The following is a 20,029-nucleotide window of genomic DNA, read 5'->3' as shown; positions in this document are numbered from 1 at the left end:
TCAACTTAAAAGTTAACGCTCATCTATTACAACTTTGGAAGTGCTGCTTGTTGCTGGCTGTTTTAAGATTCAGGTCTGTGCTCAGCAACTAATGTATTTAATTTTAGGCAAGAAATCTATTTTGTTTGTATAATTTCCCATCATTCACCCTGAGGTGCCGACCTACGGCCTCCACGAATTCATTTCACGGGACCCGCAGGCGCACGAGGCCTACCACTTTCAAATCTTCCACAAACAAGAATGAACCGTCACTGCGAGCATCTCAGCTGCACTGACCACGTACCAGGGAGGGAATGTGTGCCACCTGGAGACAGCACCGATCTAACCAGGTGGCTCAGCAGTACAGAGAGCAGCTCGCGAATCAGAAAGATGAGATTTCAAATTCTGGTTGGGGGACGACTCAGCCCATCATCCCTCCAGAGTCGATAAGACAAATACCACTGTAGGGAAGTCAACAGTGGTTGTCCTATGGATACTCGCCCTTACCATATGAATCTGGAGTTGATCACTGGCTCATGGCTGCAAATAGGAGATGGGCATCAATGCCTCAATGATCATTCAAACCGAAAATCACTGATTTTAACAATAACACCATTTAGAACTTGCATTGACTTGTATTGACAGTCACCTCTGTCAATACAAGAGGCCCTTGCAGTGACAGTGTGGGCCTTGCAAAAGAGTGGTTGAAGTCCCACTGCCCCCCCTTCCTCCCACATGGACTAGTCCAGATCCCTCGCATCGGCACGTGAATCACGGCCGTCCCACCGCCAAGCGGGGGTGGGCAAGGGCACGGTGCTTGTCCCTCACCTCGCCGTGCACAATGATCTGCCACTGCCCCAGCAGGGGCTGGTCGGACACCGGGAAGTCCGCGCTCACCACACCGCTGGCAGAGGTCAGGCCACGCCACTGCTGCACCCGGTTGCCCACTGGGTCCTGCATGGGAGGCGGGCACAGGAGCGGCACAGGCAGGGTGGCGGCGCTCAGAGAACGGCACGGCAGAGGGACGCCCGAGAGAAGTAGAGCGCCACACAGATGGTGGCACCGGGCACTCCCCATCAGGTTCAGGACCGGAGTGATATACCCTCCAAATGTTGACACCGTGAGAGCGAAGCGGTTTTCCAGCAGATAAAAAAGCACCGCAGTAATTTTAGAAACACCGCACAATCTTTAATGCTGACTCATAGGGCGTGCACGATTTACTGTTTTCGCCTGTTTTTTCCTTAGTTTGACCGGGGCAGGGGCTTGGCAAGGCAAACAGTCAAGCAGGGGCGATGATTGCTGCGTTTCTCAAACAGAGCCGTTCTCAACGAGGCCGACACATTGGCCTACTCTTCTTCTGCGAATGGCATCACAGACCTTGAACGTCCACCGCGAGGCCTACTGCGCGGAGTATTTTTTAGGGGCAATACACCGCGTTGCGGCGTTAACCAGGAGGGTCCGCCAAGATTCGAACTGCGAACCCCTGCAATAAGCTCCCATCGTGCGGCAGGTCTACGTGGCGAGCGAGCGAGCAGTAGCAGGGTTGCACCTTCACCTCCCCCGGTCCCCACCACACCTGAATCTCGATGTCGTAGGCGCCACCGAGGTGAGGCCGCAGACTAGAGTCCACGGAGAACGCGCGGAAGTGCACCGTCTGCCCCGGCTTGTAGACGGCCTTGTCCGTCTGCACGAAGAGCAGCAGCGCTTGGCTGTCGAAGATCAGCGTGGAACTGTTGACGAAGAGGAGCCCCGAGGAGTCGACGCCGTGGACCCACAGCTCATAGAGCCCCGGGCTGGCCGTCAGAGGCAGCTACGACGAGAGAACGAGCGAGCAGCCACGGCGGAGAGCGTCACACACGGGAACTCTCCCCCCCTCCAATGTTGACCCCTGCACCGAGGCCCATGCCAACCTCTCTACACCGCTCACTACTGGTGCCCAACTGGCAGCGCGCGATGCCGGGATGAAGCCATGGAATGCACACGGCGAGATCTGCGGCCAACGGTTGAGACAGTGAAGTGCAGCGCAGAAACATTGCACATGTCGGGATTCTGGAAAGGAATCCAGACGAGTCGAGGTCAAGTCCCCACACCGTGCCACATTCAGGGTACAGCAATTCACCACAACAATACTAGCAAGTCTCACGGTTCAATTCTTTTGAACAATGTGGTGAATTTTAGCACCTCTACTGGGTGCAGGGGAGAAGTAAAACGTATCACAAACGTGGGATAATAAAGCCGTCAAAATTCTACAATTCAATGCAAGCAATCGTGATCTGAACAGCTATTTTTTAATCATGATGAACACAAGCCTCATTCAGGTTTCCACACGAGATATACATTATTTTGAGCTTCATGCAAACATTCAGCTCTGATTTTGTTATCCCAGGACCTCGTCCAAAAAGAGGCAAATTCCTGCGCTCTAGAATTCGTGTAAAAGAGGTTGGGATTTTTTTTTAAACCAGCTGTCAATCACAGCCAGCAGACAGCAACAAACAGCACTCTTGACAGTGCAATAATAGAACAGCAAAAACACACTTTGTGCCTGCAGGTTTCTTCACATGTCCCATCTCAACTCGACAGAATCGTGGGAGTGTCCGGGCTCGTGCCCTGCCCAGCGGCGTTCGCAATGCGCTGGCAGCCCGTCCCGGCGCGCGTCGTTAGGCGTGGTCGCGCGGTCCGCGCTGATGAATTTAGAGCTCACGCATCATCAAAGATCAAAGATCCCCCGTGTAGCCTTAACAGACTGGAGGGGCAAGTGCTGTTAGCGAGCACCTATGAAGGCCGGAACGGTACACGAGGGGATGGGTGGCCAGCACCACGCCCGACCGCCTTTGTCTCCCTAGTGGCAATGTTTACACACCGCACCAGGTACTCATTTGAGGCTGAGTCGACCTAGGGGAGGCCCGGGACCGGTTCAGATAATCGTCACTGGTGTTGGCCAGCAACAAGCAGCATCGTTAAAGAAGTAACGTATACGCTTAGAGAATTGAGACCAAGTTATTCTAAGAACTTGGGGGAACGGAGAGACGACAGGAGGAGGGAATTCCCAAGCGGAGCAGTGCAAGGGAGGCAATGGAAAGAGAACCTGCGGCGTGTTGCATGAACGCCATCTGGATGAGATAAGTGTCCGCTACAGAGTCCTCCACATGGGTGGAAGAGGGGATGCAATGATTTAACTCCAGGGGATCGGCAGCCATCGTAGTCGCGATGGAAGGGCGATACGGAGGTGACTGACCGCCGGCGAGCAAGCGATTCTATCGATCCACTGCTGGATGAGGGCCTCCCCAAGCCGTGCGCGTCGTGGAAGGCATTACAGACTGCACGCGAATTCAAAGGAAACAGAGACCGCCTGGGCTAATTACAGGAGGCGTTGAGACTCTCCAGCAATAGCGGCCGCTGTGTCTAGTCACACGCACGGCGGCAGGAGCAGCTGCCCCTCAGTGAACTCCCAAGACGCACGCAGCCAATGCCCTGCACCCCCCACCCAGGCCACAACCGACTCTCACCCAGCACTGGGTGGACACACGAGGCTGTGCGTATGTGCAGAGCTATGTTTAAACACGTAGGCTATGGGTGGGGGAGAAACGGCGCTTGGGACCCCAGCATTAGAAACCCTCTCGTGGCTAACAGTGGCAAATAACTGAACTGGTTCTGGCGCTCCCCTAGGTCCACTAGGCCGTGTGTACGATGTGTGAAGATGAGCACTGGAGAGAAATAACGTGGCCGGGCGTAGCAACGTCCACACACTTAGAGGGTGGGGCAGCTTCTTGCGTTGGTTGGGGGGAAAAAAATGTTTGGACCGTGAACAATCGAGTTTAAAAATGTTAGCAGCTCGCCGCGAGAGAGAGAACGTCTACAACAACAACAACGATGGCTGTAAGCACCGTGGCCAAGAGAGACTCTGGCGGGCATCAGGCAGGAGGCTGCCAGACACCAACCGATGACGACTCGGGGCATTTCGATTGGATGACTTCACGCTTTTAGTCGCAGCCAGGAATGGGCGGGCGAGCGAGCGGGACGGCGAGCAGGAGGAGAGGGATCAACGGCACGAGCGTCGATGGTGGCAGCTGCCACAGCCTGGCAATGCGATGCCGACAAAGCACCCCGCTGTGCTGCGGTGCCCGGCAGAGGGAGGTTTACTCCGGGGGAAGCGGCGAGTGAAAAACACGACCCACAGGGGGTTCTCGTTCCTTTGGCAAGCGTCTCACGAACCCAACTGCGATGGATTAACGCACAATGGGCTTGGGTTAAAAAACAACATAGTTCTACCTGCGATGACACGTATCAGAAACATGGACATTGAACAAGAAAATGTAACACGCGTGTGAGACATCAAGGGCGGAGGGAGATGCCGGCTTTAGAATTGCAGCGACACGAAGCGACGCGTGGATCGGGGAGCAGAATGTGGCGAGCGGGATCGCTCGAGCGGTCCGGCCGTGGCCGTGGGCAGCACACGCCGCAGCTCGAAGCGGGGACGGCCGACGGGCAAACAGAGAACGGAACAAGCAGAAAGTACTTCCAAAACTGGATATGGGCGCAATTAAAATCAGCTCCTTGCGTTAGCCACGCGGCAACATCGTAGAGAGAGGATGGCAGATTGAGGGCACCCTCATGCAAGCAGTGGATCGACCACGGCCATCGATAATGCGACGTCTTCGGTTTTGAAGGTGGCTCTGTGCGGGTGCGGTGATGAGGACCGCGGAAACGCGCTCCCCCACCCCACAGGAGAAGGCACGCACGGGACACGCACGGGACACGCACGGACGAGGCCCCTTGCACGGGGGCCCCTAATAGCGGGGGTGGGGCGGGAGGTTTCCGTACAAAGGGGCCCAGCCCCTGCCAAGGCGTTTGGACAGAATCACCGAGGGGTTCCGCTCATTACCAGCGCAACGTAACAGATATTTATAACCCAAAAGGCCATTTCGTCTTCCCACCCTCCTGGTGCTGTGCCCCCCCCCCCGCCTGATGTACCCATCCCCGAAAGCCAAGGAAGCAGCACCCACTCCTTTAAGAACATGCAACAACAATCTCCAGACGGCGGTCGTAGAGTACTTCCCGTCTACACCGAAGTCCGGCCTTCCGGCCGCACAGAGAGAGAGAAACCCCCGTGGAAAACTCCTGCAGCTTACATGTCAATTAGAATGGCCGTAAAAGAAAATATCGGGAACGTTTCGGGCAATGGCCCTTCATCGTGCAATGGCCCTTCATCGTGCATTGCCAGATTTGTTTGAGTTGTCATTTTTGTGCACAACTGCACCGCCAATAATTTGTTTAATTTTGAAGTCACCAAAATCACTTAGAGTAACGACCAGGAGCCTCTAGCAGATATGGACGGGGGGTCGTAGTGAACCACTGTTGGGGTGCTGCCGGGGAGTGATGGGGAGCGCAGTACGAACAACAACAACTTGCGGGACGCCCACGCTTCTCTTGCTAATGATTCATCCGCCCCCCCTCTTGCTCACTCTTCCACGCTCTCCCCGTGGAGCGCATTGTTTTCTTGGCTCCGCAGGAGGCAGATTCCCACCTGCAGGAGTAACCCATTAAACAGTGACGAGGATCCTCATCAGCCACGACCCATCAACTGCTGAACAAAGGCCTCCGAGCAACCACCCGTCTCCATCCTGCAATGTATCACACCACCTCAGCTCCCGCACGAGATGGTTTCATGGATCCATCTCCACGGTAGGCACGTCTCTAAGCTGTCACTGTCATTTGTCTCCACTGCCGGCCGCCACCGCTTCTACCGACGGACCTGGCCCAAGCTGCCCGCTTCTCCTTCAGGGTCAACACGACGTGCGACCTTGCGAAGGTTCGAATCCACGCAGCCCACTCCTCTGTGCCATCATTGGTACTGTTTGTGAACGCCATTGTTCCCATCCATGCGTCAGGTGGTCGTGTACAAAAATTAATCACTTTTGGTAGTTCAGGTTTCCAAAACCACTCATACCTGCTCCATCGTTTTTAATTCGCAAGGCCACTTTGCGGATCCTGCTTTGTGGTCATGCAGCCCTCCACGCCCCGTCTGCCTGCCCAGGCCTGTGTTTTATTACAAGGGGCATCGGGGAAACCCCTTCCCTAGCACAGATCAACACTACAAGCCAGCGGTGATGAACGTGGCAATTTAAAATGGGTGGGGGCGCATCGCACGCCTGCGGCAGACAGCGCCAGCCGTGCTGCGAAACACCCGAGTGGGAGGAGGCCGGGTGGCTCGGAGCGCAGAGCTCACGCCACCGAGATTCTGGCTTCAATTCCACTGCCTGCGATTGAACCAGGCTCGAGTGCAAGGGAGTTAGGTCTCAGCCCGGTCATGAATGGGTCACACAAAACCAACCACATTTAAATAATTCGGGTTTTGAACTTAATTTGGTAAAAAATCCAGCACCGAAAATTAAATATTGGTTTGACGGCGAGGCAACAAACATTCCTCTCTCATAGGCAGAGCAGTTGGAAGAGTACTGCCCTCTACCAAGTGGATCAGAAGTCACTTGAACGGATCTCAGAAAAAGCGAAGTTCTGCGATATCCACGTTTGGCAGCCACTCCATCACGGAGGGTTGCTCTGCTTTACGGATTTTTTAATATTTTTTTTTTACAAAAAACATCTTTGGTGAAATTCCACACAGTCACGGGGCATGGAGAGCAGCAGACAATACGCACCGCAGGAAGGACGAGGGCAGTCGTGGTGCCTGAAAAAAAAAAGAAGCACAAAAACCCAATTAAAACTAAAATATGTACAATTGTGTTGCATTAAACAGGATATCTGCCCCCCCCCCCCTTGCAATGACATCCGGCACCACAGCAGGACTTGCTTACCCTCCGCCCCTGGCCTGTTGTTTCGAACTTCTCGGTCTCACCAGCAGTCGGGTTTGTTAAAAAAAACATCGTTTGACACGTCCAAAAAGCAAACAGGCCGGGGACTAAAAATAACTTTTTGGTTTGGTGAACACATACGCACAACGGAAGTGCACACATTTCAGACGCCAAATCCAGGTACTCCAAAACAAAAACCATTGCCGCAAGGCGCTCCCATGGCATCGCGACGCATGCACGGTCACCGCATTGCGGGTGGCATCGGCACAGGGGTCTCCGCTAACGCTCGTCACCCACGTGCCTACCAGTCGGTCACCCACGTGCGTACCAGTCGGTCACCCACGTGCGTACCCGTCGGTCACCCACGTGCGTACCCGTCGGTCACCCACGTGCGTACCCGTCGGTCACCCACGTGGGTACCCGTCGGTCACCCACGTGCGTACCCGTCGGTCACCCACGTGGGTACCAGTCGGTCACCCACGTGGGTACCCGTCGGTCACCCACGTGCGTACCCGTCGGTCACCCACGTGGGTACCCGTCGGTCACCCACGTGCGTACCCGTCGGTCACCCACGTGGGTACCCGTCGGTCACCCACGTGCGTACCCGTCGGTCACCCACGTGGGTACCCGTCGGTCACCCACGTGGGTACCCGTCGGTCACCCACGTGCGTACCCGTCGGTCACCCACGTGGGTACCCGTCGGTCACCCACGTGGGTACCCGTCGGTAGGCGTCATTGCTTGCAGGCACGTCAAAAGCCGCGTGTGTTTTGGCGAGTGTGGCGAGAGGTGGACACGGGCGTGTCGCGTACGCAACTCCATAAAAATCGACAAGCAGCGATATAAACGGACACGCGTAGTCATAGTCCTATTAAGAGGCCTGCGCACAGAATAAAAATATCAGCCATGGTGATGAGCCTACCATTAAAAAGCACGAACCAAATTAATTGATTCACATTGCAACAATGTAACATTGTCCATTATGAGCAACAGCACCAGTGACGCACAAGGCCACCGCTGCCATGCCGGTCGCCCATCACCGCAAGCCTCAATTGGCCACAGCGGTGTGAATCCGCGTGGCCGTCGTAGAATTTCTCACGATGCTACGATAAAAAAAAGGTGCAGCCCTGCAAATCACGCGCTCAACGCCACTTGCGTCTTCACGACAGACTTGTGCCGTGAGAATGGCACGAACGCCAAAATGTAGCAATCGCCTTCGGCCTCTGGGCGCCCACGGGGGTAATTGCCGCACGCTTGTGGTTTTGGATGTGCGGAGGGTGCAACCTTGGGTGGAGCCACGTACACGGGCTTCGCCCTGAGATGGCAAGCCGAATATTAATATCACAGCAGCCTGCGTCACTGAGAGCCCTTTGACGAGCAGATTTGAAAAATCACACAGTTCGTTAGGCGGGGGGCGAGTTTGTACACAGTGCAAAAACAAACTTGAGATGACGCCACCAGCACCACCCATGAAAAGCGTCACCACCTCTATTAGAATTTGACAGCATCACCTCTGTACTTTTTACACCCCTGCAACGATCCATTATGGCCAGAACAACGACTCCGGGATTGAACACCAACGTGCAAAGAAGCAGGACTCATTTCATTTTCTTACACAAAGTTATCCAAATCGTGCCATCGGGGTCTCACGTCACGAGACAAAGAATCCATTCAGATCTCTCGCAGAACAGTGCACCCTTGGTGTTAGCAAACGGCCCATGGAAGTGGATATTACAGAACCACCTCCGTGACCCCTTCAAAGTGACCTGTTATCCACAATAGGGGTATTGTACTTTCCCACATAGCCTACTATAGGAGATGTTTCTGCATGGTAGCCAATGCAAACTTTAGTTTCCAATTCTCAGCTGCGAATTTAGCCACAGTGACAATCCAACTTCAATATGGAGTTGATTATTTTATAGTGATTGGTGAACTGGCCCGAGACCCATCAACCTCGTACACTTCGGAACCCAGTTTCAGCACGGGCAGCTGAAGCCTGGACTCGAACCCAGGTGGTCAGCGGTGCCGGCTCCACGCCACCCTCAAAAGCTGGGCGCCCACCATGCATGGGAATTTCAAAATGGCCCTCGTGCCAGGACTCGGCCCTCCCAGGGGATGGGGAGGAGATGATGGAGGCCACAAACAAACTCTGGCATCGGTGCAACTCTACAGCTCAACTCGCAAATATTTTTTAAAAAATGAGCAATTAAAAAATCTGGGATAATAGAAACAATTGTGCAACATGAAAACGATTTTGAAGAAAGTTAATAGTTTAAAAGAAAAGTAATGCCAATTTTTTATTTGAAGCTTTCGTGACTGCAGGAATCCATACTCTTTGGTTCTTTCGGTAAAGTCACGTAGTTAGAAATAAAATAAAATAAACGTTTGGATCGCCCATCCCCAAACCCTTATAAACAGTTTGCCTTTAGAGGCTGACTCCTTTGCCTGATGACGACCGCTTGTGTTGCGATCGAAACATCGTGATTTGTTTCATTTTATTTTATTTCTAACTAAGTGACTTTACCGAAAAAAACAGAGTATAGAGAGACGACACCGGGAGGCCTCAATCCAGCAGTGGATTGATGAAGTAGCCGTTTATCATCAGGTAGGTAGGAGGCATTCAAAAACACAAGTTGTGTACAGCTGTTCACGAGCAGAGGCTCGTGTCCTGCGCGATGACACAGCCCTGCTCTGAGTGCAGTTCGGCACCACAGGCAGTGCCAACAATGCAAACAATGGGGATTAAAACAAAAACACAGGACAACTAGGTCGGTCCGATGCACTGCATGTACTGTATGTAAGAATTTGCCGATGGCCTGTACTGGAGCGAACATGAGAGAGGCATCTGGTTCCATTATTTCCACGTTGACCAGACATGTTGGAATAGGTGGAGGAAATTAAAGAAACATGCCGTGTTGTTTCAACTGCAACGCCAAGGAGATGCAATCGAACCGGCGACCCCTGAATTGCAAGTCCAGCGCACGGACTATTACACCACGCCTGAGTTCTACTCATGTAACACACGTTGCTTACTGTGCGTAGGGTACAAGCGAGGGAGGCACAGTGTGGAGTGAGTGCTGCCTGTCCCGGATCGCCCTGAAACGAAAACCTGCCAGACGAGGGAGCAAGCACCCTAAGGGCAGAGATCGTCAATTTGGATGGGAGGGATCAAACATTCCCATGCCAATCTACATCCTGGACGGACTGCATTTATACGGGCGACCACACACGAGCAGGCACACCGCTCCGGGCGCATGAGTAACTGGACACGCATCTTGCAGCGGCAGCGCTGACGGGTTTTGAGTTTCCCAGGGGTGGCACAAAGGAGCAGAGCCGCAACACTCGCAATTATGATCTTGCAAACCGGCGACCCCATCCTTCCACCATAGCAGAGGCCCCTAACCGTGTGTCTCGCTGCCGAACAGAGAGCGAGCTCCAGTCATCGACGCCATAAATTACACACAGACTTGTAGCGCATCTTCACAAGACGGGCGTTGGCGTCATTGACAGTCGTTATCAGTCACGGTAGAACCAATGCTGGACGATTGCCTTCCCAAGCCACCACCACAACCCTGTTAAGTAATTAACCTTTCAGCAACCGCACCCTTGTAAATTTCATTGCTCTAGCTCTCCAAGAAGGATGGCACCTTGGGCACGTTCCATTCTTAGTGGCTATTCTGCAATTCCTGGCCAAATCTGCAATTCCTGGCCAAATCTGCAATTATACCCTTCTAGCAACAAATGGTGCCCGAGCTCACTTCGAGCGAGCTCACTCCGACTTGAGCTCAGAGTGAGCTCGCTCGTTCTTCCTCTCTCTATATAGGACAGCGAGTGAACAGCGCGGTGGCACGTTACAAGTTGAAATTATTATTGGGAGTCGTACAGTGAAACGCAAGATTGTGAAAGCCTAAGAACAGCGGAGAGCGTTGTGCGAGTGTTTACGCACAGCGCACGGTGCCCGTAACGTCAGCCTTGACGCACGCGCCGCATTTCTCTTTTAGACCCCCCACCACCACCCCTCAAACCAAAACCACAGCTCTAGGTGCGTCAGGGGAAGATGAAGAACCAACAATCCTGACGGTCAACATTACACAAATACTTTCAAAATATTTTTGCCTGGAGAAAACAAAGAAAATGTGGACAGGTGGACAAACTGGCACGACAGAGCGGTGGGTCCCAGCCTGTGGCCTTGTGCAGCCTCCCAAGTTCTGGATATGCGAGGCTTCCCCTGGTAACATGCATGAGGATTATGTTAATTGCGAGTCAATCCTTCATTGGACGAATGTCTCCTCACGGCGCGTCAGTCGTGGGGATCATTTCGACTATATTTCACCACGCTGGTCAGCGCGAGTTGGTCATACAGAGCATTGTTCGGTAGGACGGCCGACGCGTCGCTCCCCGTGCTGGGAGCTTCTTCGGGAGCGAGTTTCCAAATTCGATTTGTTTTAACATCGCGGCCAATGGTAGCACCTCTCGTGATCACACGAACCCATGACATAACATGACACATGAGCATATTATACGTTGTCAGGTCATTGAAGCCACTCGCTGCATCAAGTTTCCTCTAACAGCAACCTTCGTTAAGTAAACAAGGTTGTTAACGGCTTGCGGTGAGGAGCCAAATCAAGTCGTGTGCATCTGCTCGTGGATGGCTCCTTTGTTATCTCGCTGCAACAAATACACATTGTGTCGCCCATAAACAGCCGCGGGCCATTTCTGGTTAAACCGTGCCAACATTCATAGTCCATTGAAAGTGCCTCGCCCACACGCCCCGGATTAAAAAAAAAACTCAACCGCCAATGCCCCAACGCGGACGCACCAGCATAGTCATCGAGTGCGCAGGCGGTGCAACTGCACCGGGGCACACGGGACGGAGGGGCCCAGAAGGTGCTGAGCTAGGAATCGAGGGGACATGTTCCAGTGGGCATTGTTTATCCTTCGTGGCGGGGCCCCTGGCGAGCGCGCCACTCCACCGGTGCCACCCGAGGCGAGGCAGGCAGCGCCATGAACACGCCATGGGACTCGCGGCTCCACAGGCACGCACGAGCCGGGGCCAGCGGCATGCGCTTGCCCTCCAGCGCTTTGAGGAAGCAAGGGTTGGGGGGGGGGTCACGGTGAGACTTGGGAGCCACCAAGCTTGCGAGGCGACCAGGACACGCAGTACAGGAAGTGGGTTTGTGCGGACCCATTTGGGTGGTGTCAGCGCGTGCGTCGGTTCTTGAGGGCCGCCGGTTTCAGCTCCTACGCCGAGAAATTATCTGGCCAAACTTTCCATGCAGGTCTCGCCTTAAAAAAAGCAGCTTCTTTGAAATAAAGATTCTGATTCACAGCAAAGCTTATAAATTACCAAGTATGGTCTTCCTCATAATAAAGGTTTTTGGGTTAGATCGCGTTATTTATAAATGTGTCGTAACCCTCCACCACCCGACATGGCCAATCAGCAAAAAAGTATCACGTTGACAAATGACAATTAGATCACTACTTTAGCCCAGCGGTGTGTTGAAGAGTGAATCCACAACATTTACAGTTTGAATACGACGTTTCGCTGGTAATTACATCCAGCATCATCGGGCAATTCGCCAGAATGGTAAAGCCCTCACTTGCGAAAGCCTACGTGTTAAACTATGGTCTTCCTCCATGCACTGCGGTCTCTAATAACGCTAGCAGATTATCTCCGTCTGCCTATTCAGACGCGTTAACGTCGTGGCGTCATCGCGGCGCGTCGGCCTTGTGGTGGGTGGCAGTCGGTAGCCATAGCAAACAAACATGGTGAGGAAGTATTTTTCACGAACGAAATTTGGCCAACAAGACGAACCCTGCTTGGGCGGACTCATGGTGAAGGCTGACGGAGGTGTCGCAGGCTGCCGCGATGAGGACATCCCGGCTCGCCGAAGCCAAACACCGACGACGCACGGCTCGCTGCGCCAACCCCTACCCCCAATCCAGCAACAAAAAATGTCTGGTTCCCAACGGCATCTGACCTGCTTTTAATTAAACAGTTTAATTAACGATGAACCCGGAAGGGAATAACGAGCCCTCTGGGCGGTACAATAGGTCACGAGGAGCCTCGCACAGTGCTCAGAATCTTTACACAGAGCAGCAAAGAACCTCAAGACGACGGCATAGAGCCCCCAGACAGGAAGGCAACGAGCCACAGCTGCTCACCTCTGGAGAGCACGGCCTGCTTCCTGAGGACCTCTTGGCCGTCGGCGGTGACGTTGGCCACCACGGTGACGTCCCCCTTGCCACCGCCGCCGTTCAGGAGGGAGATGCTCAGGGCGAGGCCCTGCCCGGGCCGGATGGTCGAGGGCGCCGTGATGAAGAAGGTGGCACTGCAGGGAGGGAGGGAGGTCACATTTACACGTGGGCTCGACGATGGACGGTCGCTCGCATCGCCTGCACATTTTATTTTGAAAGAGTCGAACGTTGTCCACTTCTTAACCATAACAGGTCCCTGCAGGGTGGGCTGGTAGGAACATTGGAATTTTGCGCAATTTTATTACACCCAACAGCACGAGATTTCACTTCGTTAAAGTATTGAAAGGGGACGGACGGACACATTAATCTATTGCAGGCTGGTACACTCAGTTTACAACTTCGTTCCTACCAGTAAAAGTATTTTTTTTGTCTGTGTCTGTCTGTGTGTGGACGCCAATCCTTGTAACGCTTTTGACTGACAAACTGTTGGGTCTACGTTTTAACAAAGTACACATACAACAAACTAAGCCCCCGGATGAAAACTCGCTATTTGTTTTTGCCCTTGGTCCAATGTAAACTAAGAAAAGTCGCACTTTGTCATAATGTACGCTGATCAAGCACGCATCTGCGCATGCGCGGAAACGCCGACTCGCGGTTGCCCCTAGCAACACAAACGAGCTCGCTGATGGGAAGGAGGTTCTCATTCGTGTAAAAAAATGCCAAAAATAAAAAACATCAAGCACAGTTACTGCTGCACAACCACATGCTAAGGTCAATCCTGAACAGTGTGATGTCTCCCCCACAATGTGTGCAGTTACTACTATGGAGCCAGTAGATACTACTATAGTCAGTAGATACTATTACAGTCAGTAGATGCGACTGCAGAGCCAGTAGATACTACTGACTATTGTATGTAGGGTGTGTAGGTATATATGCCTACAAAATAAACATTGGGTGGGGGGGTTAAAAACTAATTTTGAGGGGTTGACAATTTATAGAAACCTTTTAGATCAACTATTTACCCCCCACTTTCTATAACGTCTTACTTCTGAAAGGCTCTTATAATTTTGTTGACGGACCAATGGACAGAAAAACGGAATGCCGGGCATTCACAATAGCTTAGTATTTGTGGATATGTTATGTTTTTTAAGAGAAGAAAAGTTTTCCATAATAGTGGTTTTGGGTTAGATCACGTAAACCCAAAACCTCTATTATGGATGATATATTGATCGCGAAAGCCTACGTGTTAATAAGACAAGTTTTTAAATCTATTTTCTCCCCAGGTAAAGCCGGGAACTTTCGGAAGCGGTCAATACTCGATGAATGTTTGATTTAAACCACACGTCACCTTAGCTGAGAGTTCACGCCCACGATGTTACCACGACTGAGTTTGAGGTGCGGTGCGCTAACCGCTGTCCCATCGCTCCACCCGTAGCAGTTTGCACATTGCAATTTCCCCTTCCGCAAAACGCAGGGCTCCTTCACTTAAGGTGATCCAATCCATAGGGCCGAGTGTAGTAGGTCGCCATGGTAAGTGCGTGGAGGGGGCAGGCGGTGAGTTTATGGGTCACAGCAAGGGTCAGGGGTTACGTACTTTGACGCGTGGCTGGGGCCCAGAAGTGCCAGCAAGAAGACGAGGAGAGTGACCGCGGCTTTCATGGTTTTCTGCGGCAGAGCACACGCCAGAGAGTTTACGAGCGCCGTTTGGTATTTACGACGTCGTGACCACAGCCGTCACCGGCAATTTCCCCAGTTCCAGACCGCCTCATCCTCGTCGTCGTCGTCATCGTTAAAAGGCGTCTTCTGTTCCACAACAAACCACAGCAGGGTTGCTGCGCAGATGCCGGCACAGGCCAGAATGTCCAGGCCCGCCTTGAAGGAATCAACATCACTTGCAAGCACACAGTTAAAAATAAAATAAACAATGGGAATTCCGCTGCGTATTGTTTCGGGTGGGAAAGATGTATAAACAAGGGTGAGGGTGCAGATCTGCAATTGCTACTGCTGGCAGAAGGAGCTCCATAGGGAGAGGCCACTAGAGCCGCTCTGGAGGGAAATCGGTCCCGGCTGCCACACAGGCCATGCGTTTTGGGGAAGGCGTGGGGAAGATTGAATACACTTTGCCTCGCGTTTCAATTGCTGCGTCGGTAGATAGAATGGAACCGGCGAACCTGCTGATGGCAAGGATATTTTCGTCACCAATTCCGTTAAAAAACCACAACTCAGAAACCAGGATTGGCACAGACAATGGACGCCGATTCACAGACCCCAACAACAGACGGGGCAAGAGAATGGACAATCGCCACCGATGATTGCCTCCACTCAGAATAGGGCAGCGTGCATCACTCGAACTAGACAGTGCAGGACAGCTTTAGTTTAAAGCCTACATCGGCAAGCGGTACGAATGTAAAATGCGCAGCGCTACAATGTCTTGCTCACGCCACTGCTGGCCTCGCAATGAGGGTATCCTGGCCAGACGACTTGGAAGAGGTGAGAGTTCCCAGACTTTACCCCACCACACACGGCCTGCCAATTAACTCACCGTTAAATTTCGATTTAAAGCTTTCGTGACTGCAATGATTCATCTTCTTTGGTTCTTTTGGTAAAGTCACGTAGAATGAGAATAAAATAATAAATTGATAAAATAAAATAACACAATAATATTCTCACGACGTTTCGGCCACAACACAAGCGGTCTTCATCAGGTGAAGGGACGAGACTGTCTGGTAGAACAGCGCTGGAGTGAAAGAGCCGTGATCTGAACGTGGCTCTTTCACTTGCTATTGTAGGGACACTGTCTCGTGAAAGAGCCGTGATCTGAACGTGGCTCTTTCACTCCAGCGCTGTTCTACCAGACAGTCTCGTCCCTTCACCTGATGAAGGCCGCTTGTGTTGTGGCCGAAACGTCGTGAGAATATTATTGTGTTATTTTATTTTATCAATTTATTATTTTATTCTCATTCTACGTGACTTTACCGAAAGAACCAAAGAAGATAACTCACCGTTGTTCAGATTTATACTGCTCCCGAAGCAGAGGGAGGGGGTGGGCTGTTTTAGGACACACGCTCCATTGTCTCAACTGCCGCCCCGGGAGATCGAGTCGACTTCCTGATTGCAAGTCCAGTGCGCTTACCGCTGGGAACCTAACGCACAGCAACGTCTCCTGGTCAAGCCTCAATGATGAACAACTAGGTGAAAATGTTGTGGTCAGATGAGACCAAAATGGAGCTCCTAGGCATCAACTCAACTCGCCATGTTTGGAGGAGGAGGGAATGCTGCCTGTGACCCCAAGAACACCATCCCCACCGTCAAACATGGAGGTGGAAACATTATGCTTTGGGGGTGTTTTTCTGCTAAGGGGACAGGACAACTTCACCGCATGAAAGGGACGATGGACGGAGCCATGTACCGTCAAATCTTGGGTGAGAACCTCCTTCCCTCAGCCAGGGCATTGAAAATGGGTCGTCGATGGGTATTCCAGCATGGCAATGACCCAAAACACACGGCCAAGGCAACAAAGAAGTGGCTCAAGAAGAAGCACATTAAGGTCCTGGAGTGGCCTCGCCAGTCTCCAGACCTTAATCCCATAGAAATTCTGTGGAAGCTGAAGGTTCGAGTTGCCAAACGTCAGCCTCGAAACCTTAATGACTTGGAGAAGATCTGCAAAGAGGAGTGGAACAAAATCCCTCCTGAGATGTGTGCAAACCTGGTGGCCAACTACAAGAAACGTCTGACCTCTGTGATTGCCAACAAGGGTTTTGCCACCAAGTACTAAGTCATGTTTTGCAGAGGGGTCAAATACTTATTTCCCTCATTAAAATGCAAATCAATTTATAAAATTTTTGACATGCGTTTTTCTGGATTTTTTGTTGGATTTTTTGTTGTTATTCCGTCTCTCACTGTTCAAATAAACCTACCATTAAAATTATAGACCGACCATTTCTTCGTCAGTGGGCAAACGTACAAAATCAGCAGGGGATAAAATATTTTTTCCATCACTATACATCCCACTCACTACTCACCAGCCAGTCAGCTACATCCCACTCACTACTCACCACTCACCAGCCAGCCAGCTACTCACCACTCACCAGCCAGGTAGCTACATCCCACTCACCACTCACCAGCCAGGCAGCTACATCCCACTCACCACTCACCAGCCCGCAGCTACATCCCACTCACTACTCACCACTCACCAGCCAGTCAGCTACATCCCACTCACTACTCACCACTCACCAGCCAGCAGCTACATCCCATTCACCACTCACCAGCCAGACAGCTACATCCCACTCACCACTCACCAGTCCGTCAGCTACATCCCACTCACTACTCACCACTCACCAGCCAGACAGCTACATCCCACTCACCACTCACCAGCCCGTCAGCTACATCCCACTCACTACTCACCACTCACCAGCCAGCCAGCTACTCACCACTCACCAGCCAGGTAGCTACATCCCACTCACCACTCACCAGCCAGGCAGCTACATCCCACTGACCACTCACCAGCCCGCAGCTACATCCCACTCACTACTCACCACTCACCAGCCAGTCAGCTACATCCCACTCACTACTCACCACTCACCAGCCAGTAAGCTACATCCCAATCACCACTCACCAGCCAGACAGCTACATCTCACTCACCACTCACCAGCCCGTTAGCTACATCCCACTCACTACTCACCACTCACCAGCCAGTCAGATACTCACCAGCCAGGCAGCTACTCACTACTCACCACTCACCAGCCAGTCAGATACTCACCACTCACCGAGTAACTGCGTGTGTATCCCAGTGGAGAGGTCGTGTCGACTCCTCGTGTGTCGCTGTTGTTGCTGCTGCTGCTGCAGTCCCTGACAAAGTGGCCGCTGCCGCTGCTGCAGTCCCTGACAAAGTGGCCGCTGCCGCTGCTGCTGCAGTCCCTGACAAAGTGGCCGCTGCTGCTGCAGTCCCTGACAAAGTGGCCGCTGCCGCTGCTGCTGCTGCGAGCTGAGGGTGGCGCCCACGCGACTCGCCTATGAAGGAGGAGGAGGTGGCTGAGACGCCCGGTCAGCCAGAGCGGAACTCCCTCCACCCCCCCCCACCCCGGGCGTGTGTGGGGGGGGTTGTGTGTGGGGGGGGGGTTGTGTGTGGGGTGTGTGGGGGGGTTGTGTGTGGGGGGGGGTGTGTGTGGGGTGTGGGGGGGGTGTGTGTGGGGGTGTAGGGGGGTTGTGTGTGGGTGTGTGGGGGGGTTGTGTGTGTGGGGGGGGGGGGGGGGTTGTGTGTGGGGGGGGGGTTGTGTGTGGGGGTGTGTGGGGGGGTTGTGTGTGGGGGGGGTGTGTGTGGGGTGTGGGGGGGGGGGTGTGTGTGGGGGTGTAGGGGGGTTGTGTGTGGGGGTGTGGGGGGGTTGTGTGTGTGGGGGGGGGTGTGTGTGGGGTGTGGGGGGGGGTGTGTGTGGGGGGGTTGTGTGGAGGGGTTGTGTGTGGGGGTGTGGGGGGGTTGTGTGTGGGGGGGTTGTGTGTGGGTGTGTTGGGGGGGTTGTGTGTGGGGGGGGGGGTGTGTGGGGTGTGGGGGGGGGGTGTGTGTGGGGGGGTTGTGTGGAGGGGTTGTGTGTGGGGGTGTGGGGGGTTGTGTGTGGGGGTGTCAGGGGGTTGTGTGTGGGGGTGTGGGGGGGTTGTGTGTGGGGGGGTTGTGTGTGGGGGTGTGGGGGGGTTGTGTGTGGGGGGGTTGTGTGTGGGTGTGTTGGGGGGTTGTGTGTGGGGGGGTTGTGTGGAGGGGTTGTGTGTGGGGGTGTGGGGGGGTTGTGTGTGGGGGGGTTGTGTGTGGGTGTGTTGGGGGGGTTGTGTGTGGGGGGGGGGGTGTGTGTGGGGTGTGGGGGGGGTGTGTGTGGGGGGGTTGTGTGGAGGGGTTGTGTGTGGGGGTGTGGGGGGTTGTGTGTGGGGGTGTCAGGGGGTTGTGTGTGGGGGTGTGGGGGGGTTGTGTGTGGGGGGGTTGTGTGTGGGGGTGTGGGGGGGTTGTGTGTGGGGGGGTTGTGTGTGGGTGTGTTGGGGGGTTGTGTGTGGGGGGGTTGTGTGGAGGGGTTGTGTGTGGGGGTGTGGGGGGGTTGTGTGTGGGGGTGTCAGGGGGTTGTGTGTGGGGGTGTGGGGGGGTTGTGTGTGGGGGGGTTGTGTGTGGGTGTGTTGGGGGGTTGTGTGTGGGGGGGGGTTGTGTGTGGGTGTGTGGGGGGTTGTGTGTGGGGGGTTGTGTGTGGGTGTGTTGGGGGGTTGTGTGTGGGGGGGTTGTGTGTGGGGGGGTTGTGTGTGGGTGTGTTGGGGGGTTGTGTGTGGGGGGGGGTTGTGTGTGGGTGTGTGGGGGGGTTGTGTGTGGGTGTGTTGGGGGGTTGTGTGTGGGGGGGTTGTGTGTGGGGGTGTGGGGGGGTTGTGTGTGGGGGGGGGGGGGTTGTGTGTGGGGGTGTGGGGGGGTTGTGTGTTGGGGGGTTGTGTGTGGGTGTGTTGGGGGGTTGTGTGTGGGGGGGGGGGGTTGTGTGTGGGTGTGTGGGGGGGTTGTGTGTGGGGGGGTTGTGTGTGGGTGTGTTGGGGGGTTGTGTGTGGGGGGGTTGTGTGTGGGTGTGTTGGGGGGTTGTGTGTGGGGGGGGGGGGGTTGTGTGTGGGTGTGTGGGGGGGTTGTGTGTGGGGGGGTTGTGTGTGGGTGTGTTGGGGGGTTGTGTGTGGGGGGGTTGTGTGTGGGGGGGTTGTGTGTGGGTGTGTGGGGGGGTTGTGTGTGGGGGGGTTGTGTGTGGGGATGTGGGGGGGTTGTGTGTGGGTGTGTTGGGGGGTTGTGTGTGGGGGGGTTGTGTGTGGGGGTGTGGGGGGGTTGTGTGTGGGTGTGTTGGGGGGTTGTGTGTGGGGGGGGGGTTTGTGTGTGGGGGTTGTGTGTGGGGGTGTGGGGGGGTTGTGTGTGGGGGTGTGGGGGGTTGTGTGTGGGGGGGTTGTGTGTGGGTGTGTTGGGGGGTTGTGTGTGGGGGGGTTGTGTGTGGGGGGGTTGTGTGTGGGTGTGTGGGGGGGTTGTGTGTGGGGGGGTTGTGTGTGGGGA

At 54.0% G+C, this 20,029-nt stretch overlaps 1 protein-coding gene across 3 annotated transcripts in view; it reads right to left on the bottom strand.

Moving 5' to 3' along the window:
• The window catches only part of CD109 (CD109 molecule), a 39,832-nt gene extending 21,754 nt beyond the window's left edge, over positions 1 to 18,078 (bottom strand). For 2 of the 3 annotated variants that reach the window (XM_032959264.2, XM_032959266.2), the window contains exons 1-6: positions 17,751 to 18,078; positions 14,579 to 14,649; positions 12,952 to 13,118; positions 6,636 to 6,664; positions 1,556 to 1,789; positions 808 to 933 (exon numbers count right to left, since the gene is read on the bottom strand). In XM_032959264.2, the coding sequence (XP_032815155.1) occupies positions 808 to 933; positions 1,556 to 1,789; positions 6,636 to 6,664; positions 12,952 to 13,118; positions 14,579 to 14,643 (621 nt within the window). In that variant the 5' untranslated portion in view covers positions 14,644 to 14,649; positions 17,751 to 18,078. Of the gene's footprint in view, positions 1 to 807; positions 934 to 1,555; positions 1,790 to 6,635; positions 6,665 to 12,951; positions 13,119 to 14,578; positions 14,650 to 17,743 lie in introns of all 3 variants that reach the window. The other variant, XM_032959265.2, reaches the window with a different exon arrangement.
• Positions 18,079 to 20,029: the final 1,951 nt, after the last annotated feature.

The sequence above is a fragment of the Petromyzon marinus genome, chromosome 23, assembly GCF_048934315.1.
Source record: "Petromyzon marinus isolate PM22_M1 ecotype Great Lakes invasive population chromosome 23, UKy_Petmar_22M1.pri1.0, whole genome shotgun sequence".
Taxonomy (NCBI): Eukaryota; Metazoa; Chordata; class Hyperoartia; order Petromyzontiformes; family Petromyzontidae; genus Petromyzon; species Petromyzon marinus.
The sequence above is the reverse complement of the archived record's forward strand: the minus strand, read 5'-3'. Positions and strand labels throughout refer to the sequence as shown.